Source organism: Phasianus colchicus, chromosome 1 (assembly GCF_987193195.1).
Source record: "Phasianus colchicus chromosome 1, bPhaCol1.hap1.1, whole genome shotgun sequence".
Lineage (NCBI taxonomy): Eukaryota > Metazoa > Chordata > Aves > Galliformes > Phasianidae > Phasianus > Phasianus colchicus.
The window spans coordinates 93,318,324-93,335,684 of record NC_143436.1 but is presented as its reverse complement, the minus strand read 5'-3'; the positions used below and the strand labels follow the sequence as shown (position 1 = coordinate 93,335,684).

At 42.0% G+C, this 17,361-nt stretch overlaps 1 protein-coding gene across 2 annotated transcripts in view; it reads right to left on the bottom strand.

Moving 5' to 3' along the window:
- The window catches only part of CRYBG3 (crystallin beta-gamma domain containing 3), a 91,860-nt gene extending 75,490 nt beyond the window's left edge, over positions 1 to 16,370 (bottom strand). Inside the window, exons 1-2 of one of the 2 annotated variants that reach the window (XM_031612574.2) lie at positions 16,157 to 16,370; positions 1,810 to 1,888 (exon numbers count right to left, since the gene is read on the bottom strand). In XM_031612574.2, the coding sequence (XP_031468434.2) occupies positions 1,810 to 1,888; positions 16,157 to 16,281 (204 nt within the window). In that variant the 5' untranslated portion in view covers positions 16,282 to 16,370. Of the gene's footprint in view, positions 1 to 1,809; positions 1,889 to 2,521; positions 5,217 to 16,156 lie in introns of those variants that run through there. The other variant, XM_090152505.1, reaches the window with a different exon arrangement.
- Between the last annotated feature and the right edge of the window lie 991 nt (positions 16,371 to 17,361).

Sequence of the window (17,361 nt, the reverse complement as noted above, 5' to 3'; positions counted from 1 at the left end):
TCGTAACATGTAGGTCTGTCCAAAGCACGACAGATCATTAACTCAGTGGCAAACAGACACAATGTAGTATCAATTTTTAGTCACTATGCACCTGAAATGGGTAAGAAGGAACATGGTTCAGAGATACCGAAACCTGTCCATGCAGATACACAGCCTTAAACTTCCTCACAAAGTACATTTGGTAACTACACAAGATCTTTTTACAAATAGTTATCTTGATGTCTCAATGAATGAAACTGGAATATTTTTCCATATCATACATTATTATTTTCAAATGAGACAGAACTCCATTTCTCTTCAACTGCTCAGCTACGTTCTTGTTATCTTTGACAAAAGACATCATTTTGAGCAATGTCAGTCACTGAACAGAGTGGTACTATCAAAAAAGTATGTGTTGGAGGGAGCAGTGGCAAGAAAAGAAAGGATTTTATCCATCAAAAAAAAGGGTTGAGGTGGGCCACTTCTCTAAATCACTTCTTACTATTGAGTTGTAATTGCAATGCAATGTAGAAAAAAAAAAAAATTACTGAGCTAAGAGCACTTATTACTATATGTACAAAACTGTTGAAGTGTATCAGAAGACTTCTGATTAACCTAAGAAAAAGGGAAAGAAGTTAAGACAGGAAGCACTCAACACATGTAAACAACCAGCATATTGCGGTAATTGAAAGCTGCACCTTCCTTCTAAAGCTTATCAACGTCAAACGGTCAGATATTATTTCAAAAGATACTGAAACACACAGTCTAACTCTTTAGGCCGCCAAACAAAAATTGAAGACAACATAATTAAATAAAAATTTTCAATGGTGAGACAAAAAAAAAAAAAAAAAAAAAAAAAAGATGCCTCTTGTCCTTTGCCAAAACAGCCAAATACTCCCAAGATACTAAAGAAACTATCCAGTGACTGCAAGACACAAGAAAAAGACCACTTCCCCGTGTACTTCTAATGCTTAGTCGAGGCAACACAGGTTGAAAACCTCAGATTCAGCCCGTGAAAAAATCTACTATATCCACAGAGGAGTCTGGAGGACTAGTCAAGGTCCTTTTGTGGAAACTGTCACAAGATTATCTGTATTACACTGCTACCAAGGCTAGGAACAAGAACAAAATGAAGTGGTTAGAGCGAAAGAATTGCTAGAATGACTCCACAGGGGATGATGTTACAGCAACTATTAGGAAGAGGGTTGTATTACCAGGCCCCATTCTTCTATATAGCTATTTATGATATTTGACTAAACCTAAACACAAGTTTATGGGCAGCTACCACTTTGTGTCAAATGACTCACAGGAGAAAACTGATTACATGGAAACGTGTCTGTTTTTGCAGTAGAATGCTTAAAGGATAAGACAAGCATGATTAACATGGGTTATACTGGTGAAGAATAGGCAATGTGCAAGTATTTCAGCAGAAAGATCTTAGAACGCTCTGGTTGGCAACCAGTGAAACGTCAAGAAAACACTTGCTGGTTAGATAGTCATAAATTATACAGAAACAGTACTTTAGGGGAATGCCTGAAACCATCATTTGATAACTTCCTCCTTCACTGGCTGACTGCATGTAGAATAGGCACTAGACTTCCACTTCTTTCATGTAAGTAAATACATGAACTATGTTTCAGTAACATGAAGTATGGACAATCTCTTTTTTCCACATGCATACCCTAGCATAATGGATGCTAACCCAGAATACAGCAACTATGTGGTACTTCACTGTGCATGAATAACTCCAACCTCAAAACATAGCAAAGAACCACAAGCAAATGTAGCAAGCTTAGCTCAATTCAGTATTAATAAATAAAAAAATCATACCTTTAAAAGTGCAGGAAGAGTTGTGCTTTCCTTTTGGTTGCTCTTTAAATTTATGGCTTCACTCCCTTTGTTTTCAGAACTGAAAAACAAAGATATTTTGCAACACTGAGGACTTGAATTATTCAATTGTACTCGAGAGCCAATGGATTCAATTTAAATACAAAAGAGCATTGACTTAAAAGGACAAAGAACATGTTTTCCAACACACAGCCCAGATTCTGCATACACTGCAACTGAAAAAGCCATGCCCCAAAAAGCTTAAGATGAAAGCAAAGTACCTATTTCACATCATACTGACATATTCATAACTCAAGCATACAGAAATGGCAGATAGTGTAACTAAGGCTGTCCTCCAACTGAAAAAAAACCAAACCAAACCAAAGAATCTTCCCCCCCCAACTTTATGTGTATATGTGTTACTTTTTTCTGAAAAAAAAAAAACAATGGCATAGTTGATGACTTGCCCACTGCAGCATTCCTTGGCATAACAACAACCACCGTGCAGCTAGAAGGCATTCACAGTCCTTACACTAAGGATTGCAGTCAAATGGAGTGTGCTCAGGGCAGATGGAATCATCACAAATCACAGCCATCAGATTTATCGAAACTCTACTGAATAATGAACATACCTAATGGGGGTTTGCAAGCAAATTAAGAAGAAATTTTAGAAAGGTGACATCAGACGTGTTATAATTACCAAGGAAACACTCACTGTCCATTATAAATGTCAGCAGTCCAAAGTCTCATATGTCCTTATAGCCAGTTTACCTTGGTCAAAACATTCTTCAGAATTCCATCTCTGGAAGGAGGGGAACATTCGTTTTGCCCTGATTCTTACAATCATCCTTAAGTACAATCCAGCAGCAAACATTTTAATAAAAACATTTAAGCTACATGCAACTACAAAGCAAAACCATACAAAGGAAAATATTTGAGGATGTTAATGACAGATCACTTCCTGCACTGACTATCATCATATCAATATAGCACGTGAGAAACATTAAGTTTTGCAGTGAAGTGATAACCACTTCAAACAGCCTTCTTCATTAATTTTAGAAATTTAGCTTCGCTATTTATAAATGCACAAGCAGTTATGTTTTTATTTGTATGAAGAGATAAGCAGAAAGCTATTTAAATAAAAGAATAAAACACGTTATTTGCGTTTTATTGAATTCTGTCAGAATTTGGAGAAAGGATTTGGATGTAGACTAGAAGCCCCGTTACCACTGACTATAAAGCCACAGGTAAGCATGACTCAGTAGCACTTCCGAAAAGAAAGGTTTTATTCCAATTGTGCATTAAGCATTGCAGCTAAACATACGTTAACATTCACACAAAATAGAAAATACAGTCCAAAAATATGATTGTTTCCTACCAGCTGCTCAGGGTTAAGCTTCCCTGAGCCAAAATGAGGACAGAATGCTCCCACTGCTAAGGTTAAGATCTTTCTGATCTGCTTCAAAACAGAAAAGAAAAGCTCTTTCCTGTCTTTTACAGATCCTCTTCATTATAGAGCCATGTACTTCCAGAGCACCTCCGGTAATCTTTCATAACACATTCCAAAACACTAAGATGCTTTTTCAGGGAAAGTACACAGAAAGTTCTGTCTTTATTTGCCTCTTTGTAACACAGAGCAAATCAATTACTATTCTCTTCTACTAATTTCTTGCGCCGTTTATCCATTTTGTGAAGGAGATGTCTCCAACACTTCTGGGCAGTCTGGCACACTAGAAAAATACTCTGAAGTACAAATTACATATATAACCTATTTTCTCCCACCTCCCTTTAAAAGAGAATTAAAAAATCATCTTGGATCTTGCATAGCTTTTCCTGATGCCAATACACCTCACTTAGTACAGAAGTTCTCCATACTACGACCCGAAGAACGAGTCTGATTTCCACTAGGCACTCTTCTTGCCTTCAGGATATCACTATCTACGGAACTTCACTGCAGAAAAAAAACTTGAGATCATTTCTGTTAAGTATTACTAACAGAGATCATTTATATCTAGTTCTTTTAGCACTTTGCTTTGCTCATACTCTTCCTTCATGTTCTGATTTTTTTTCTCCTCCTAATCCTTTCAGCATTTTCCTACTTTTTGTTTTGTATCTGAAATACATCCCCATATTACCTTCTCCTCACTGGCCAGGCTCAGACTGCTTGCTATGAAAATCCAGAGTACACACCAAAACTGAGAGAATACAGCTCAGCACATAAGCATCTTAAAATCAACTAATAAAAGTATCAAGACTTTACTTTCCAGTATTAAACAAACATAAACTTGGAAGCAATTCCATGCACCCCTTCACTGCTGATATTCTAGCATTTCTGCATTCCTCAATCTTTTGCTTTAGGGTGTAGTTCCCCCATGTTGACTTTGTCAGCAGAGCAAGCTTCAGAAGTTTCCACACCTTCTTCCTCAACCTCAGCTACCCCTTCCTACCCCCAACTCAGCTCAGTAGGGCTCCAGCAGCACCAGGGTCTTAGATAAACATGAGGGAGGAGCAGAAGTTTCCACACGTGGAAGCTCAGCCTGTGATCCTACTGCACAGCAGGCAGGTGCCAGCAGGCACACGCTCCTGCAGCTCACATCACTGCTAGGGCTACTTCGGGTCACCTTGTGCTCTTAGCTAAGGCTCAGTTTTTGTAGTATCATTTGGAAAAGACCTAGTCCAACTGCTGACGCATCCCCACCATGCCCACTAACCACATCCCTCAGTGCCACATCACACAGCTCTTGAACACCTCCAGGGATGGCAACTCCACCGCCTCCCTGGGCAGCCTGTGCCACTGCCTCAGCACTCTTTCTGAGAAGAAATTTTTCTTAATATTCAACCTGAAACCACTCCCTCTCATCCTATTGCTGTTACCTGTGAGAAGAGGCCAACCCTCATTTTGTCACAGCCTCCTTTCAGGCAGCTGTAGAGAGAGAAGGTCTCCCCTGAGCCTCCTCCAGACCAAACAATCCCAGCTCCCTCAGCTGCTTCCCATAAGACTTGTGCTCTACTCTCTGCCCTTTTGTGTGTGGATCTTCCACTGAAACAAAGTGACTTGTACCAAATGGATGGTGTTTACAGCAGAAAAGCTCACTTTGCTGGAAAAAAAGAAAAAAAAAGAAAAGGAAAAAGGCCTCTTGGATTTTTGGAATAAGAGTCAACAATACTTCTACAGTAAAGTTTATCGATCCATTCAAAATCCTACACTTCCATGTTTAATTCCCTCCTAATGAAGCTAGAGTAATTATGCCATATATATTCTCACGCTGCAACACAAGCCTGTGCTGCTCATATGAGTTTAAACTCAGAGATGCAGTGAACACACTTGTAATTGTGGAAGCCATCATTTAATATTTATTGGTAAATAAGACAAACATTATTTATGCTAAAAATGATTCATTCTTCCAATTTCTTCAGTATACTCATGAAGGCTACCATTATTACACTGCAAGATGTAATACTTTCAAGAGGGTGGTTTATACTTTTATTTTTTACAGACAGACTCTGATATTTAAAATTGTTATAAATGTTAACTTATTAACTATGTGATATTATACCACTGAATTGTTATGCCTTTGCTAAGAACTGAACACTACAGACTGACTGTATGTACAGGCTCACCCCACACACATTTAGGTTGCATCTGTATTAATAGTTCACCTCCACAAGGTTTCATGGCTGCCTCAAACTTCTCTGAGGCAGTGCCTTTTCAGAGTGCTTGGCCACACCAGGTAGCAAGCATACAACCCCCTGTTCAGCACCTTGGAAGTTAGGTTTGAGGTTAGCTACCCACATCTGCAGCACTTCTGCAGAAGAGCTGCAGCACTTCTACTTCTCAACCAAAGATGAATCTCATGAGTCTACAATCCTACACTTCCCAAAGTGCTGATGTTATACAGCCAGTCTGATAGCACACTAAGAGAGACCACAGATTTAAGTTTGCCAAGAATTAGCCCTAGAAGCTCTTAAAAACAAACAGCCTTGCACCTTGTTGTCCGGCCCCACAGGGGTTCTCCTGCTCTCCCTATAAAGGGATCTTGTGACAAGAGGGTCACAACTTCCTCACAGGTGGTGAGGCCAGCTCAGAACACCGCTCTCCCTGCTGACACCCGCTATTACAACAACCTTCACATCTGCCTGGACTCACTCCTTGCACAAGTCTGGGGTCTACTTTGTACTCACTTTTGGGATGTGAAGGAGCACAGTGTGATCCTGAGACCAAAGAAAACACCTCTGTCCCTCCACGGTGCTTTCACGGACTTCCTACCTATACAGGCTGTCACTCACAGATGGTTGCAACTGCTTTTTTACATATAGACAGATACTACTTTCATTTTATAAACAATAATTAAAAGAAGGCATAGAAATAATTGTCCTGAGTAATAAAGATACTGTTAAAATTAAGATTAGAATCTAAGATTTTTGGCTACTTCTCAAGTAATCTACTGCCCTCCTATGCTATTTCTGCCTGACATGCTTTTGCTCATCATTTGTTGGTGCATCTGACACAGATGGGTTAATCTTCAGTGAAGGCAGAGGGATTTCTTCCTCTGACTGTCTTGCTGATTTTCCCTACTATCTTGCCAGAATGCATCCTGATTAGTGGCACTTCTTTAAATATTTGAAATTAAATACAAGTTAAAATAGACCCCATTCTGTACGTTTTGCACAAACTTCTCTTTGTGTGATTTTCTAATGCTTTTTGTTCATCTGCTGCTGTAAATCTGTTCTGACCTTTCTGTAATACCAGGACAGGTGGTGTCTGAATCAGAAGCAGATTTTGGTCCAAGTTTTTAATCATAACACTTACATAGGAAAGGTCACAGATTTTTATAGGTGAGAAAAATGTTTATATCCTGGGACATATACGGTAAGGTTGCTCACACAAAACACAGAAAAGCAGACAAGTATTCAAATCCAGTTAACACATAAGAGGGATAGGAGTCAAAAAAGAAAGAGCTGAAGGGAGCAAATTTAAGTACGTGGCTTGTGAGATATTTTCCAACTGTCTCTAAAAACAGAACAAGACAATTATAAACAATTACATGTTCAAAAGGCCCTCGCAGCACCTCTGTGCAGCACCAGGAGTCTACTTCCTTCAGCTTTGTTCTTCACAACAATCCCTGGGAACTTGCAAATTAAAAGCCCACCCTCTCTTCCTCTATTAGCTAACCTCACCCATATTATGCACACAGCAGATTGTGAACATGTTGTGTTAGATAAAAAAAGCTACAGGCAGTATGAAAGTGCGATGAAGCACAAACGTGCGCGCTGTGATAAGACTGACCAGATGCAAAGCTTATTAAACTGAAGCTAACTACTGTGGCATTTTACCTTCTTTTTACAAAGTACCTGCTACGGATTCCTGTTTGAGAATGGGGCAATTAACGGGCAACCCCTTAAGGACACTGGGACAGCTGGATAAAGCTCAACTCAAGCAATATCCTGACAGTACTTATAGATGCTGCCTTTGCCTCTTGCTCCCACCAGGGAATACTCCAACTGTGCAAACAGAAGTCATTTCCAACACGGTGGGTCCAGAATTTACTTCTTATGAAGCCAAGATATAAAAAGATGTTGCCAGAGAGGTGAGAGCACTATCATTTTGCCTCTCTCGAGGAACAGATGACTCCTCACACAGCCAAACCCTCCTTGACACTGCATTAAGTTAATACTGCCCATTTTTAGCTCGGTTCCTTTTCGGATCAACACAAAAACAGCAGCCATTTCATGAGAGGACTTATCACTGTATTAGAACACCTAACCTGAAAGGCGTTGTAGGATACCAAGCAACCCTAAGCTGCTACATTTGGCCTTACTGATACAACACTAATTAACTAAGCTTGACCTCTGCATGTTTAATGATATTGCTTGTGATATATCCTTCCAGGCATTCTTTAACATTTTCCTCAAGATGATGCGTCTTTGTTTTGGTATCGTTGATACAATTCATCCTCAGGTGCAGTCATCACATAGGCTAATGGAATTTTTGTCTTTCCTTTCTCACCTTTATTTCAGCATTCTCAGACATTATTCTAGTTTCTGACCCCTGCCTTTTATCTCTCTCTAAAAAAAACAAGCACTCCTCTCTGCAAAGCTGCACTGCATTTGGTCTTGATGTCATCAGTTCTTTCCAGTTTTACTTAGTGCTAAGATAGTGACATGTTCAGTGGTAACCTTCTGAAAGAACCTACAGAACACAAAGGTTGATAAAGAAAATATGATCACCTTAAACCAAAGCTGTGAGTGAGCCTCCCTGAAGAGTGTGAACATGAAGAAGGTTGCCAGTCAAGTAATACTATCAAATATAGATGCGCAAGACCAAAGTCATCATGAAGTTTCAGCACAGTACAGGGATTCTTAAACCACATGAACAGACCAGTAGTAGTTATGACACTTCTATGATACATCTGCAAAAAGTTATAGGTTAGCCGGTACTGGTTTCTTCTTTGTTCCTGCTTCTAAGTGGCAATTATAAAGAAGACTGCTAAAAATTCAGACCTTTGAGTAATATTTTCTATATACACACCAGTTGCCCTACTTGCCACACAGACCATTATGATTACTGAATCTGGCCTCCCAAATAATCTAGATCACAAAATCTTACCTATGCAGACCTGCATTACACCTATAACATTTTCCTGAAAGATGCCAAGTTTTAATTTAAAAAAAATTAATTAAAAAAATAAAAAGAAACAGAGACAGTGAACAATGGAAAAATCTACAGTATTTGTACATAACATCTTTCCATGTTTACTACTACTAAATCCACAAAGTCACTACTAAAACTCTGGCCTGCCAGTCCAAATTTGTCAAGCTTCATCTCTCTTCTATGCGATCAACCTACATCTACCTTCCTCAACTCACAGGTCTGCTGTGATGAGAAGCACTTAACTCTAATTTCCCTTGCAGTTATGTACCTCGAGGCAAAGCCATGCCTCAATCGGTAATCCTATTATTTCAAAACCTACTCTTAGACAAACTAAATGCTATTGAGCTACTCAAATTTATTCTGTGAGGCAGCTTTTCCAGACATCAAATTGTTCTGGACCTCTTTTCAGAGCCTTTTCTAGTTTGTTGGTACCTTTTTCACAGTAAAACATGAATGTTTTAACCAGACTCACTACACTAGTAACTAAAGTTCAGCCACAGAATACATATACTTTATCATTTATACTTCTGAGAATCACATTTTCCTATCTAAGCCATCATTTTGCTTTGGCAGCTCCCGTTCAGTGACTGCTAACCACTTCAACGCAACCTCATTTGCTTCTGCAACATTGCCATCTATATGGAAATGCCCATAAAAATACACTCTACTCATCTGCAAGCTTCCCAAGCTACAATCTTCTCTTCTTTCAAACTGCTTGTACAGATATTACATTGATCGATTCAAAAATACTTAAACTTTATCACATAAAAGACATAGAAAATTATTTTCCACATCCAGTTCTTCATATCCCTTAGTTTGTTCTGCCACCATTACATTTGTAAATACTTTAATTGGAGCATCATACCAGGCCAGATGCCTTAAAGAGTCTGAAGTTAATACATCAGCAGTTTATCAACTAAAGTAACAAGCTCATCAACAAAATCATGTTTGACATTTCCCATCCTCCAGCAATGTTAGGATCAACATCACACTTACTAACTTCACAGCTCACCTGGAAGACTTGACAAATCAACTTTTCAATCCTTCCCCTTTAATCCAACCACACAGAATAGACATAAAACCATAACTGAAATGCCAATACCTTCTTCCAGATCCTTAAAATCACACCTGTGAAATCATCCATGTCCCGTGAAGCCCAGAGAACTGTCCAAACCTGATCTACAAACAGTGTTTACAGAATTTTTAAGAGTCAAGGTTTTGGCATGTATGTTGAATAACATCTGTTAAACGAATCGAAAGGAAAAAATCACTGAAAAGTCCAGTGGCAAGAAGATGCATCTTCAGCTTGGGGAGAAAGCAATGAAGACTCATACAAACATCTTCATCAAATGTCAGTCAAAATACAGCAGCATTGTAAGAGAAAATAAAGATGCTAGTATTTTAACAGAAAACAGCAACAACCACCGAACTATTTTCTCTCTCCCCACCCTCCACGAAATAGAACACAGCTCTTTTGGACAAGCTTCAAAAAGATAAATTATAGCCAACTTCTCAGCAAGGTTCCCAAGACTAACACTGGTCACGGAAACCATAGCAGTGGTGACAAAGCCTTACTGCAATTTCTGACAAGGCTGTCAGGGCTTGTCTTGAAGAGAGAGGGAGTGTTTACACAGAAATTTAAATGTGAAGTTCCTGGCTCCTACTTTTGTGCTTACATGTAAGCCACGCACGCAGGGAGGAGCCATTAAGATAAATGGAAATTTTAAAAACAAGCCAGTGAGTTTGAGATCAGAACATGAAAGGAAAGCAAAGCAACTACTTAAAACAAATAAAGGAAGTGAGAGGGAAAGGCGCAGAAGCCACAGAAAGGTAAAGGATGAAGAAAAGGGAAGCAAAAGAAGGAGGAACTCAGGCAAAAGAAGTGTTAAAATCAACCAACCAATATAAGCGCTGAAATAGCATAAAACATATTCTGTTCAATTAAACAATCCCACTTGAAAACTGGTTTGATTACAGAGAGCACAAAGGAATTTAGGAGATTTTTACTGAAACTGAAACAATTTTTCTTCTCAGACCTGTTTATGCTGCTTGTTTACATACTGCTTTCGGTCTGATGCATAGTAAAGCTAGGTCAGCTTCATGCCCTGTGTTAGTATTGCTGCTTCCCATACACTAAGCGAGCTACAGAATGTGCCAGTACAAAATGAAGAGATTTTGTTAATCCTCTTTCAAAATGCAAACTAAAAAAAAAAACAAACAAACAACAAACAAACCCATGAAAAATAAAGATGTTATAAAAGTACTGAATGACACATTTTACAAAGAAAATTTATGTTAAAAATGCAAAAACCATTTCTTGACATCAAACAAGTCCCTTTCAACTTAAAAGGCTGGAACTAAGTGAAATAAGTATGACGGCCCCTGATCGCCCTTGGTGAATAACTTAATCTGTTTTACACGTGAGGAAATTCAACAGCCATACAAAAGGTAGAGAAAAGAAAGAAAAACATCTCTGAGAAGGGCCTACTTCAACACTGGGCAGGAGGATTATACCAGATTACACTAAGGTTTTTCTTCTGACATCTGTCAAGCATAGTAACAATCATTAATATAGAATCTACTCTGTCTTTGCTAGCCTGAGAGGTTCATTCAAGATTTCAGCATGCTTATGAAATAAATGTTTCTTGCAGCTAACATATTAGACCTGGTATAATATCAGAAGCAGATTCAGAAACTATTTAAGGTTAAAATTATTGAGTTAATAGAGAACATACAGGCCATTATACAACTACTTTCAAAAGACACATATTTGAAGGGCTGGGGGTCAGCAATGGTGCTTACAAATGACAAGAAAATGGAAGACATTAAAAAAGTACTTACTTTGCTCTTGACAAATAGGGTTTAACTAAATTTATAATAGAAGGCAATAAGAAAAGGAACAGAAAAACAACCAAAGGACACCAGGGTCACCAGCAAAATGCAGCAAGTCCTTCAAAAGCAATACTATGTAATATTGTAAAGTTAGTACAAATGATTTAAGAAATGAAAATTATAATAATAGAAAGAACAGATGCAGTAATATCCTCAGGAAAGCCTACAGGGTAAGCAATGTAGCACTGCTACTGTCTGGAAGCATAACAGTATACACTAGCACACACTGAACTGCATGCAGTCCAAAAAACCTTCAGAAAACAGAAGTGGTTGGGTCATCTCTGTAAGAAGTTTTGATAATCAGAAATACAGCACTATATTCCTGAGCTTTGTTTTTTCCCCACCTGCGAGTCTTCTGTTCACCTGCTGATGGATTAGTTTTCACCTCCGTTAGACTTCCTTAAAACCAATGATTTATAGATACTCTGAATATCTGACAATAATTACAAACGTAACTGGAAGGAGACAGCATTGTTAACACATAAAAAGTAGGTCTGTTTCTTTTAAGGAGTGCTACCATTATAATTAATGTTCCAGTAACATTTCCTCTAGGAAATGTCTCACAATCACAAGGCCAGCTGTTGAGCTTGCTCCTTCTGGTCTTGCTCCCACGAGACATTGGCATCTACACCTAATTTTAATCAAACAAGGAGCCCCTCTGTAGCATGATACAGAATAAGTGTAGGCAACCATTTTGGTAATCTGCTGAATCAGGATCTTTGCTACACTTTTGAATCATCCTGAGATAACAGTCACAGCAGAAAGATCAAGGAAATAAAAAGAAACGGAAAAAAGGTCAAACATAAGTGAACAGAAACTTTTCATAACGTGTCATGCTTTGGTAAGTTTGAGTTCTTCTAAATAACTGGAGTCTTCCTCTTGCTGGTTCCACAAACCATCACCTCTGCTGCACATTCATAAACGAGCTGGAACTTAATAGTAATAACAAAATGTCCCTTTGCCTTTTGAAAGGAAGAGTGTCTTTATGCAAAAAGAGTTTTTTTTTTTTTTTTTCCAGCAAACAATGGATTTCTTCTAAGATGCCAATAGCACATGAATCAAAACCAGCCAGGAGGTAGCAAGTTTAGAAGAAACAGAATTATAGAACGATTTAGTTTGGAAGGGACCCTTAAAATCACCTAATTCCACCCCTCTGCTATAGACAGGGCCACCTCCCACTAGACCAGGTTGCTCAAAGACCCATCCAGCTTGGCCTTGAATGCCTCCAGGGAGGGGACATCCAAAGCCTTGTTGGGTGAATGAGTTTGAAATGCATTGCTCCCCTTTCAATCCATTCCTGGTAGTTCCCAAATACATTTTTTTTTTTTTTTTAAGCCACTACAAAAATACATGCGCTTTATAAACAGGAACAATGACTGGCAAGCCCAGAGGAAGAAAGGGACTCTCTAATCTCTCCTTAGGCAGTATAAACAACGTTCTTCCACCCCTGAAAGCTCTCACTTAGAAACTAATGGATGAACGGAACAATAATGTCGATTAAGAAAAAAAAAAAGAGAGAGAAAAAGGCTCTCTGAAACCAAATAAAAGGTTGTTTTTCCCTGTTTGATGTTTCTGATACACTTCAGCGACACAGAAAAAAGTATCTCGACAAGCCCAACAAAGGCCCACTTGTGCTGGTAGTTATTTGACCAACTAATGGCACTTAGAGGGAAAAAGATAAACCTGAAATGAATCTGCTACACAATATAAAGTGCAAACTATATATAAAATTTTGGTGGTAGCTCTGGCTTAAAGCTACTGGTGAAACTTCACACCTCCAGCTTCTAAAGGTGACCTAGTAGGTCACATTCACTTTCAACAGGACAATTGCTGAAGCATGGCAGCTGTGCAGTCCTGAAAGAATTATGCAAGAGACTGTCTTGTAAAAGCTGTATCTTCATCCAGGTAGTCTAAAGAAACCTGTATTAATAACTAACTGAATAAATCAGACTCCTGTTAGAATTATGAAAATCAAATAGGATTTTCCAAACATTGGGATGTAGACTGCCCCAAGACAGGTATTTGTAACCACAGTGTCTATTTTATATTATTGAGAATAGCAAGTAGCAATGACAAAGGCAAGCATTAGGTGAAGGATAATTCACATTTATTTAACTTGTATGTAAAAGCAGTCTGAGTCCATAACAGACGTCCTCTGCCACCATGACACTTGCTGATGGAAATAATCAGTGCAGACCAGTGGTAAGGAGCAGGTGGAGAATGACTTTTGGACGTGACGGGCTCATCCCCTCACACTTGCAAAATTTACAAATAAGTATATTCAGCACAGGATACATGAAATGTGATGCACTTCTCTAGAGGTCAGTGCAGATACACTGCAGATATACGCGGCCCTGCACACCACTGCACTCCACCTCCTGATCCCTCTCTTTGGTAGTTCTGCTGTTCTGAAACTCAACACCAGGTACAGTATCTCGACAGAAAAGCTTCATGCTACACACTTCTGATTTGATCCGGTTCCAACGTGCATCGTTCCAACAGGAAATTAATCACCACAGCGCATATGTCCTGACAAGGCTTCTCAAGAGCCACATTCCCCATCCGCCTCCTGCTCTCCACACCTGAACAACAAACACACAGGAGCCTCAGCTCCCCCATTGTTCAGCAATCTATTCCTCCGCACCCAACGCTCACTGAAGCAGCACATCAAGCCAACCTGGGCCGCTCACTTCAGCCTGGCACTGCTAATGTATGCAATTACGCTAATCTATGGAGAAGGCTGTCAGTGGAAACCAAAGACGAGAGCGTCAGCATTCCAGGCGAACGCACCGCCCGCAGCTTGGTGCAACAAAAAAGCTCTTTAACATACCAAATTGGGCTCCTCTCAGCTGCAGGAATTTTGCTTGCTTCGAGAGGAATTGCGGCAGTGACTGCCCCGTGTGGGGAGGTCATGCAGAAGGCCAGGAGGCCGAGCCTTCTCATACCTCTTGGGAACCGCTCGAGAAAGGCAGGAGTCTTGGCTGCAGGAAATGAAACTGTGATTTACACGAAGATAACTGGCTCCAGCCCCAAGTTATGTGCTGCAGGTCTACCATGAGGACACACCACAGATAGCATATCTCACTCACAAACCACCAAATCGGCATCACCCTGCTCCCCTCACCCAGGTGACCACCGGGCTTTTTTGTTTAGTCTCAGCCACAGCTGGTGAGGAGGAAGCATGATGAGAGGTAATGGCCTCAAGTTGTGCCAAGTAAGATTCAGGTTGAATATGAAGAAAAATTTCTTCTCTGAAATAGCAGCGAGGCAGTGGCACAGGCTGCCCAGGCTGGTGGTGCAGTCACTGTCCGTGGAGGTGTTCAAGAACTGTGAGGATGTGGCACTGAAGGATGTGGTTAGTGGGCATAGTGGGAATGGGTTGGTGGTTGGACTGGGTGGTCTTAGTGGTCTTTTCTAACCTTAGTGATTCTGCAACACCTCTGCTACCGCCTCTCCATGTCCCAAGCCACTTTCAAGCCTTTACTTTCTGCCACATCTCAACCACCCTTCCAGGGGTGATGCTGTGCTGCTTAGTGGTGAAGGTGCTTGTGATTCAACAGCATCACTCCTGATTTTTTTTGCAGGAAATGAAAATATCTGTGCTTGAGAAAGGCTGCTGGATCCTTGGCAATGTGCTGGTGTGTCAAATGCAAAGCAGTTGTGGTACAATAAAAAAAAAACCCTGAAGTTAAATACTTTCACAATCCATTTACAAGACCACCTAAAAAGAGAACATACGGTAGTCAGCGTAACATAACAATGCACTCTGCAATTTTTCATGACTGGTAAGAAAGAACCACCAAGATACCTGATTAAAGTTTGCTTATTTGCCTGTGGAGGCACAAACATGTGCAGAAACAAGAATGACTCAAAACGATTAAAACCGACATGCTAAAAGCAAAATGAATAAGTCGTACACCTGAGGAAATGAGGCCTTGCCAGCTGACACCTCCTCACCACAAAAACATGCTCATTCACTCAGACCAATAATAAGACTCCACAAGAAGCAGAAGGAAACTTTATCTGTGGTTCTTTCCTATCTACATGTAGAAACCAGCCAGCAGGAAAAAAAAAAAAAAAAGGAAGAGGAAGAAATGCACGAGATGTTACAGAACTTTTTCATCTCCTTAGTACTCTCCGTACTTAAAAAGGAAAAAAAAAAAAAGAAAAAATTATATTATTAACAACCAGGTTACCAGAGACCACATATTTTGCATAGAGCCTTAAACACCCCACTAATATTTATACCGCATTACCATCCGATTTAGAGCAGCCCGGGAGAACGCGGAGGGGTGTGAATGCTGTACGAAGGAAGCGAGCCCGCACCCCGGCCGCCTTCTGTCCCCGCGGACGGGGCCGCACGCCGGCTGACCCCCAGCGCTGGGCTCCCTGCCGGCAGGGCTCAGGGCTTGCGCTGCGCCAGGACCGAGCGCTGATGCTCGCTGAGCTGAGCTCCCACGGAAACTCCTCCGCACACCCAGAACCTAAGCGTCCACTCCAGCCCGCATCCGGCTCGCCTCACCCTTCCCAAAGTAGCGTTGCGTTAAAAACGACGCGCCGAACCCCAAACCTCCGCAACCGACCGACCGACGGGGCAGGCAGGAGCCGTGCCGGCAGTCTCCCGGCTTCAGAAGGAGCCGCTCCCCCCGGGGCCGGCTCCCCGCAGGGAGGTCGGGCCCCACCTGCCCCGTGCCCCGCCGCTTCTCCCTTCCGCCCCACGTCCTCTCAGCCCGCCGCGCTCCCCGGGCGGGACGGGGCCGAGGGGGGACGGCGGAGCCGACCTCGCCGTGCCGCGCGGGCCCCTACCTGTGCGCGCCCGCCGGCCGCCCGGGCGCCGCCGCCTCCTGGCGCGGGGGGCTCCTGGCGAAGAAGCGGGAGAAAGCGCTGGGCCAGGAGGGACCGGCCCGCCGCCGGCTGCCCCCGCCGGACATCGCCGGACCGGGGAGGGGACGCGAATCGCCGCCAGCAGCAGCCCGCCACCGAGTCCCCGCGGCGGCAGGCGGCGGCCCACGCCTCCCTCCGCCCCGGCGGGGGCGGCTCGGCCCGTCCCAGGGGCGGGGCCACCCCTCAAGCCCGACCCGGCCCGGCCCGAGGTGGCCGCGCTCCGGTTGCTGCCCCCGCAGGCAGGCAGGCAGGAGCGGGCCGTGGGCGTTAAGGTCCCGCGCGGGTATTGGTGTGCGAGCGTGAGCAGCGGGAGGAACGAGCGAGCCTGCTGCCGCGCTGCAGCCACCGGCTCCAGCCCGCTTGCTGCTTTCACTTGTGCCAACTTTCAGATGCCGCGCGTCTGTGCGCGCTAAGTCAGTAAGCAGCTCCACTCGGCCTCAGGGGTGCCACGTAACGCACAGGCCCCACGCTTGCATCAAAATCAAAGTGTACCAAAATCAAAGTGTACGGCACTGCGACCGTGTCAATGCCCACCTCTCTCAGCTGCCTGAAAGTGGTTGACATGGAGGAAGGGTGTTCCTCCTGCCTGCTGGAGGTATTTCTTCCTAATAAGGGATTTTTTATTCACCAACATCTTCATTTAATGGCTAGACTTGATGACTTTACGGGTCTTTTCCAACCAGGAGGAGTCTATGATGATTTTTCTCCCTCTATGAGGACTGTGTCCTTCCTCAAGTTAACATCAAACTCCTCTTACCACTAGGGACAACCTTGCCCTTAGAACAACCCAGGGATGAACAGAAATATTAGCCTCATTTTATAGATAGGAGAGTGGTGAACCCTAACAACTCACTGTCTGCAAATCACTTGTAAAAACAACTGACCTTGACATCAGAATTTTAATACAGAAACATGCTCTCCTCCTCATCCCAATGAACAACTCCGCATGTCTTTGTGACTGCCTCCCTGCCTTTTCATGCAGTGCTTTTTGCATCAGTGTCCAAGACAAGGAGCAAACAATTTTCTCCAGGATGCTCCAAAGCCAGTACAGCCTATGAAATGTATCATGACAGAAAATTATAGAGAAAAACTCACCACATTTTGAGAGTACCTACACACAGCTGCCC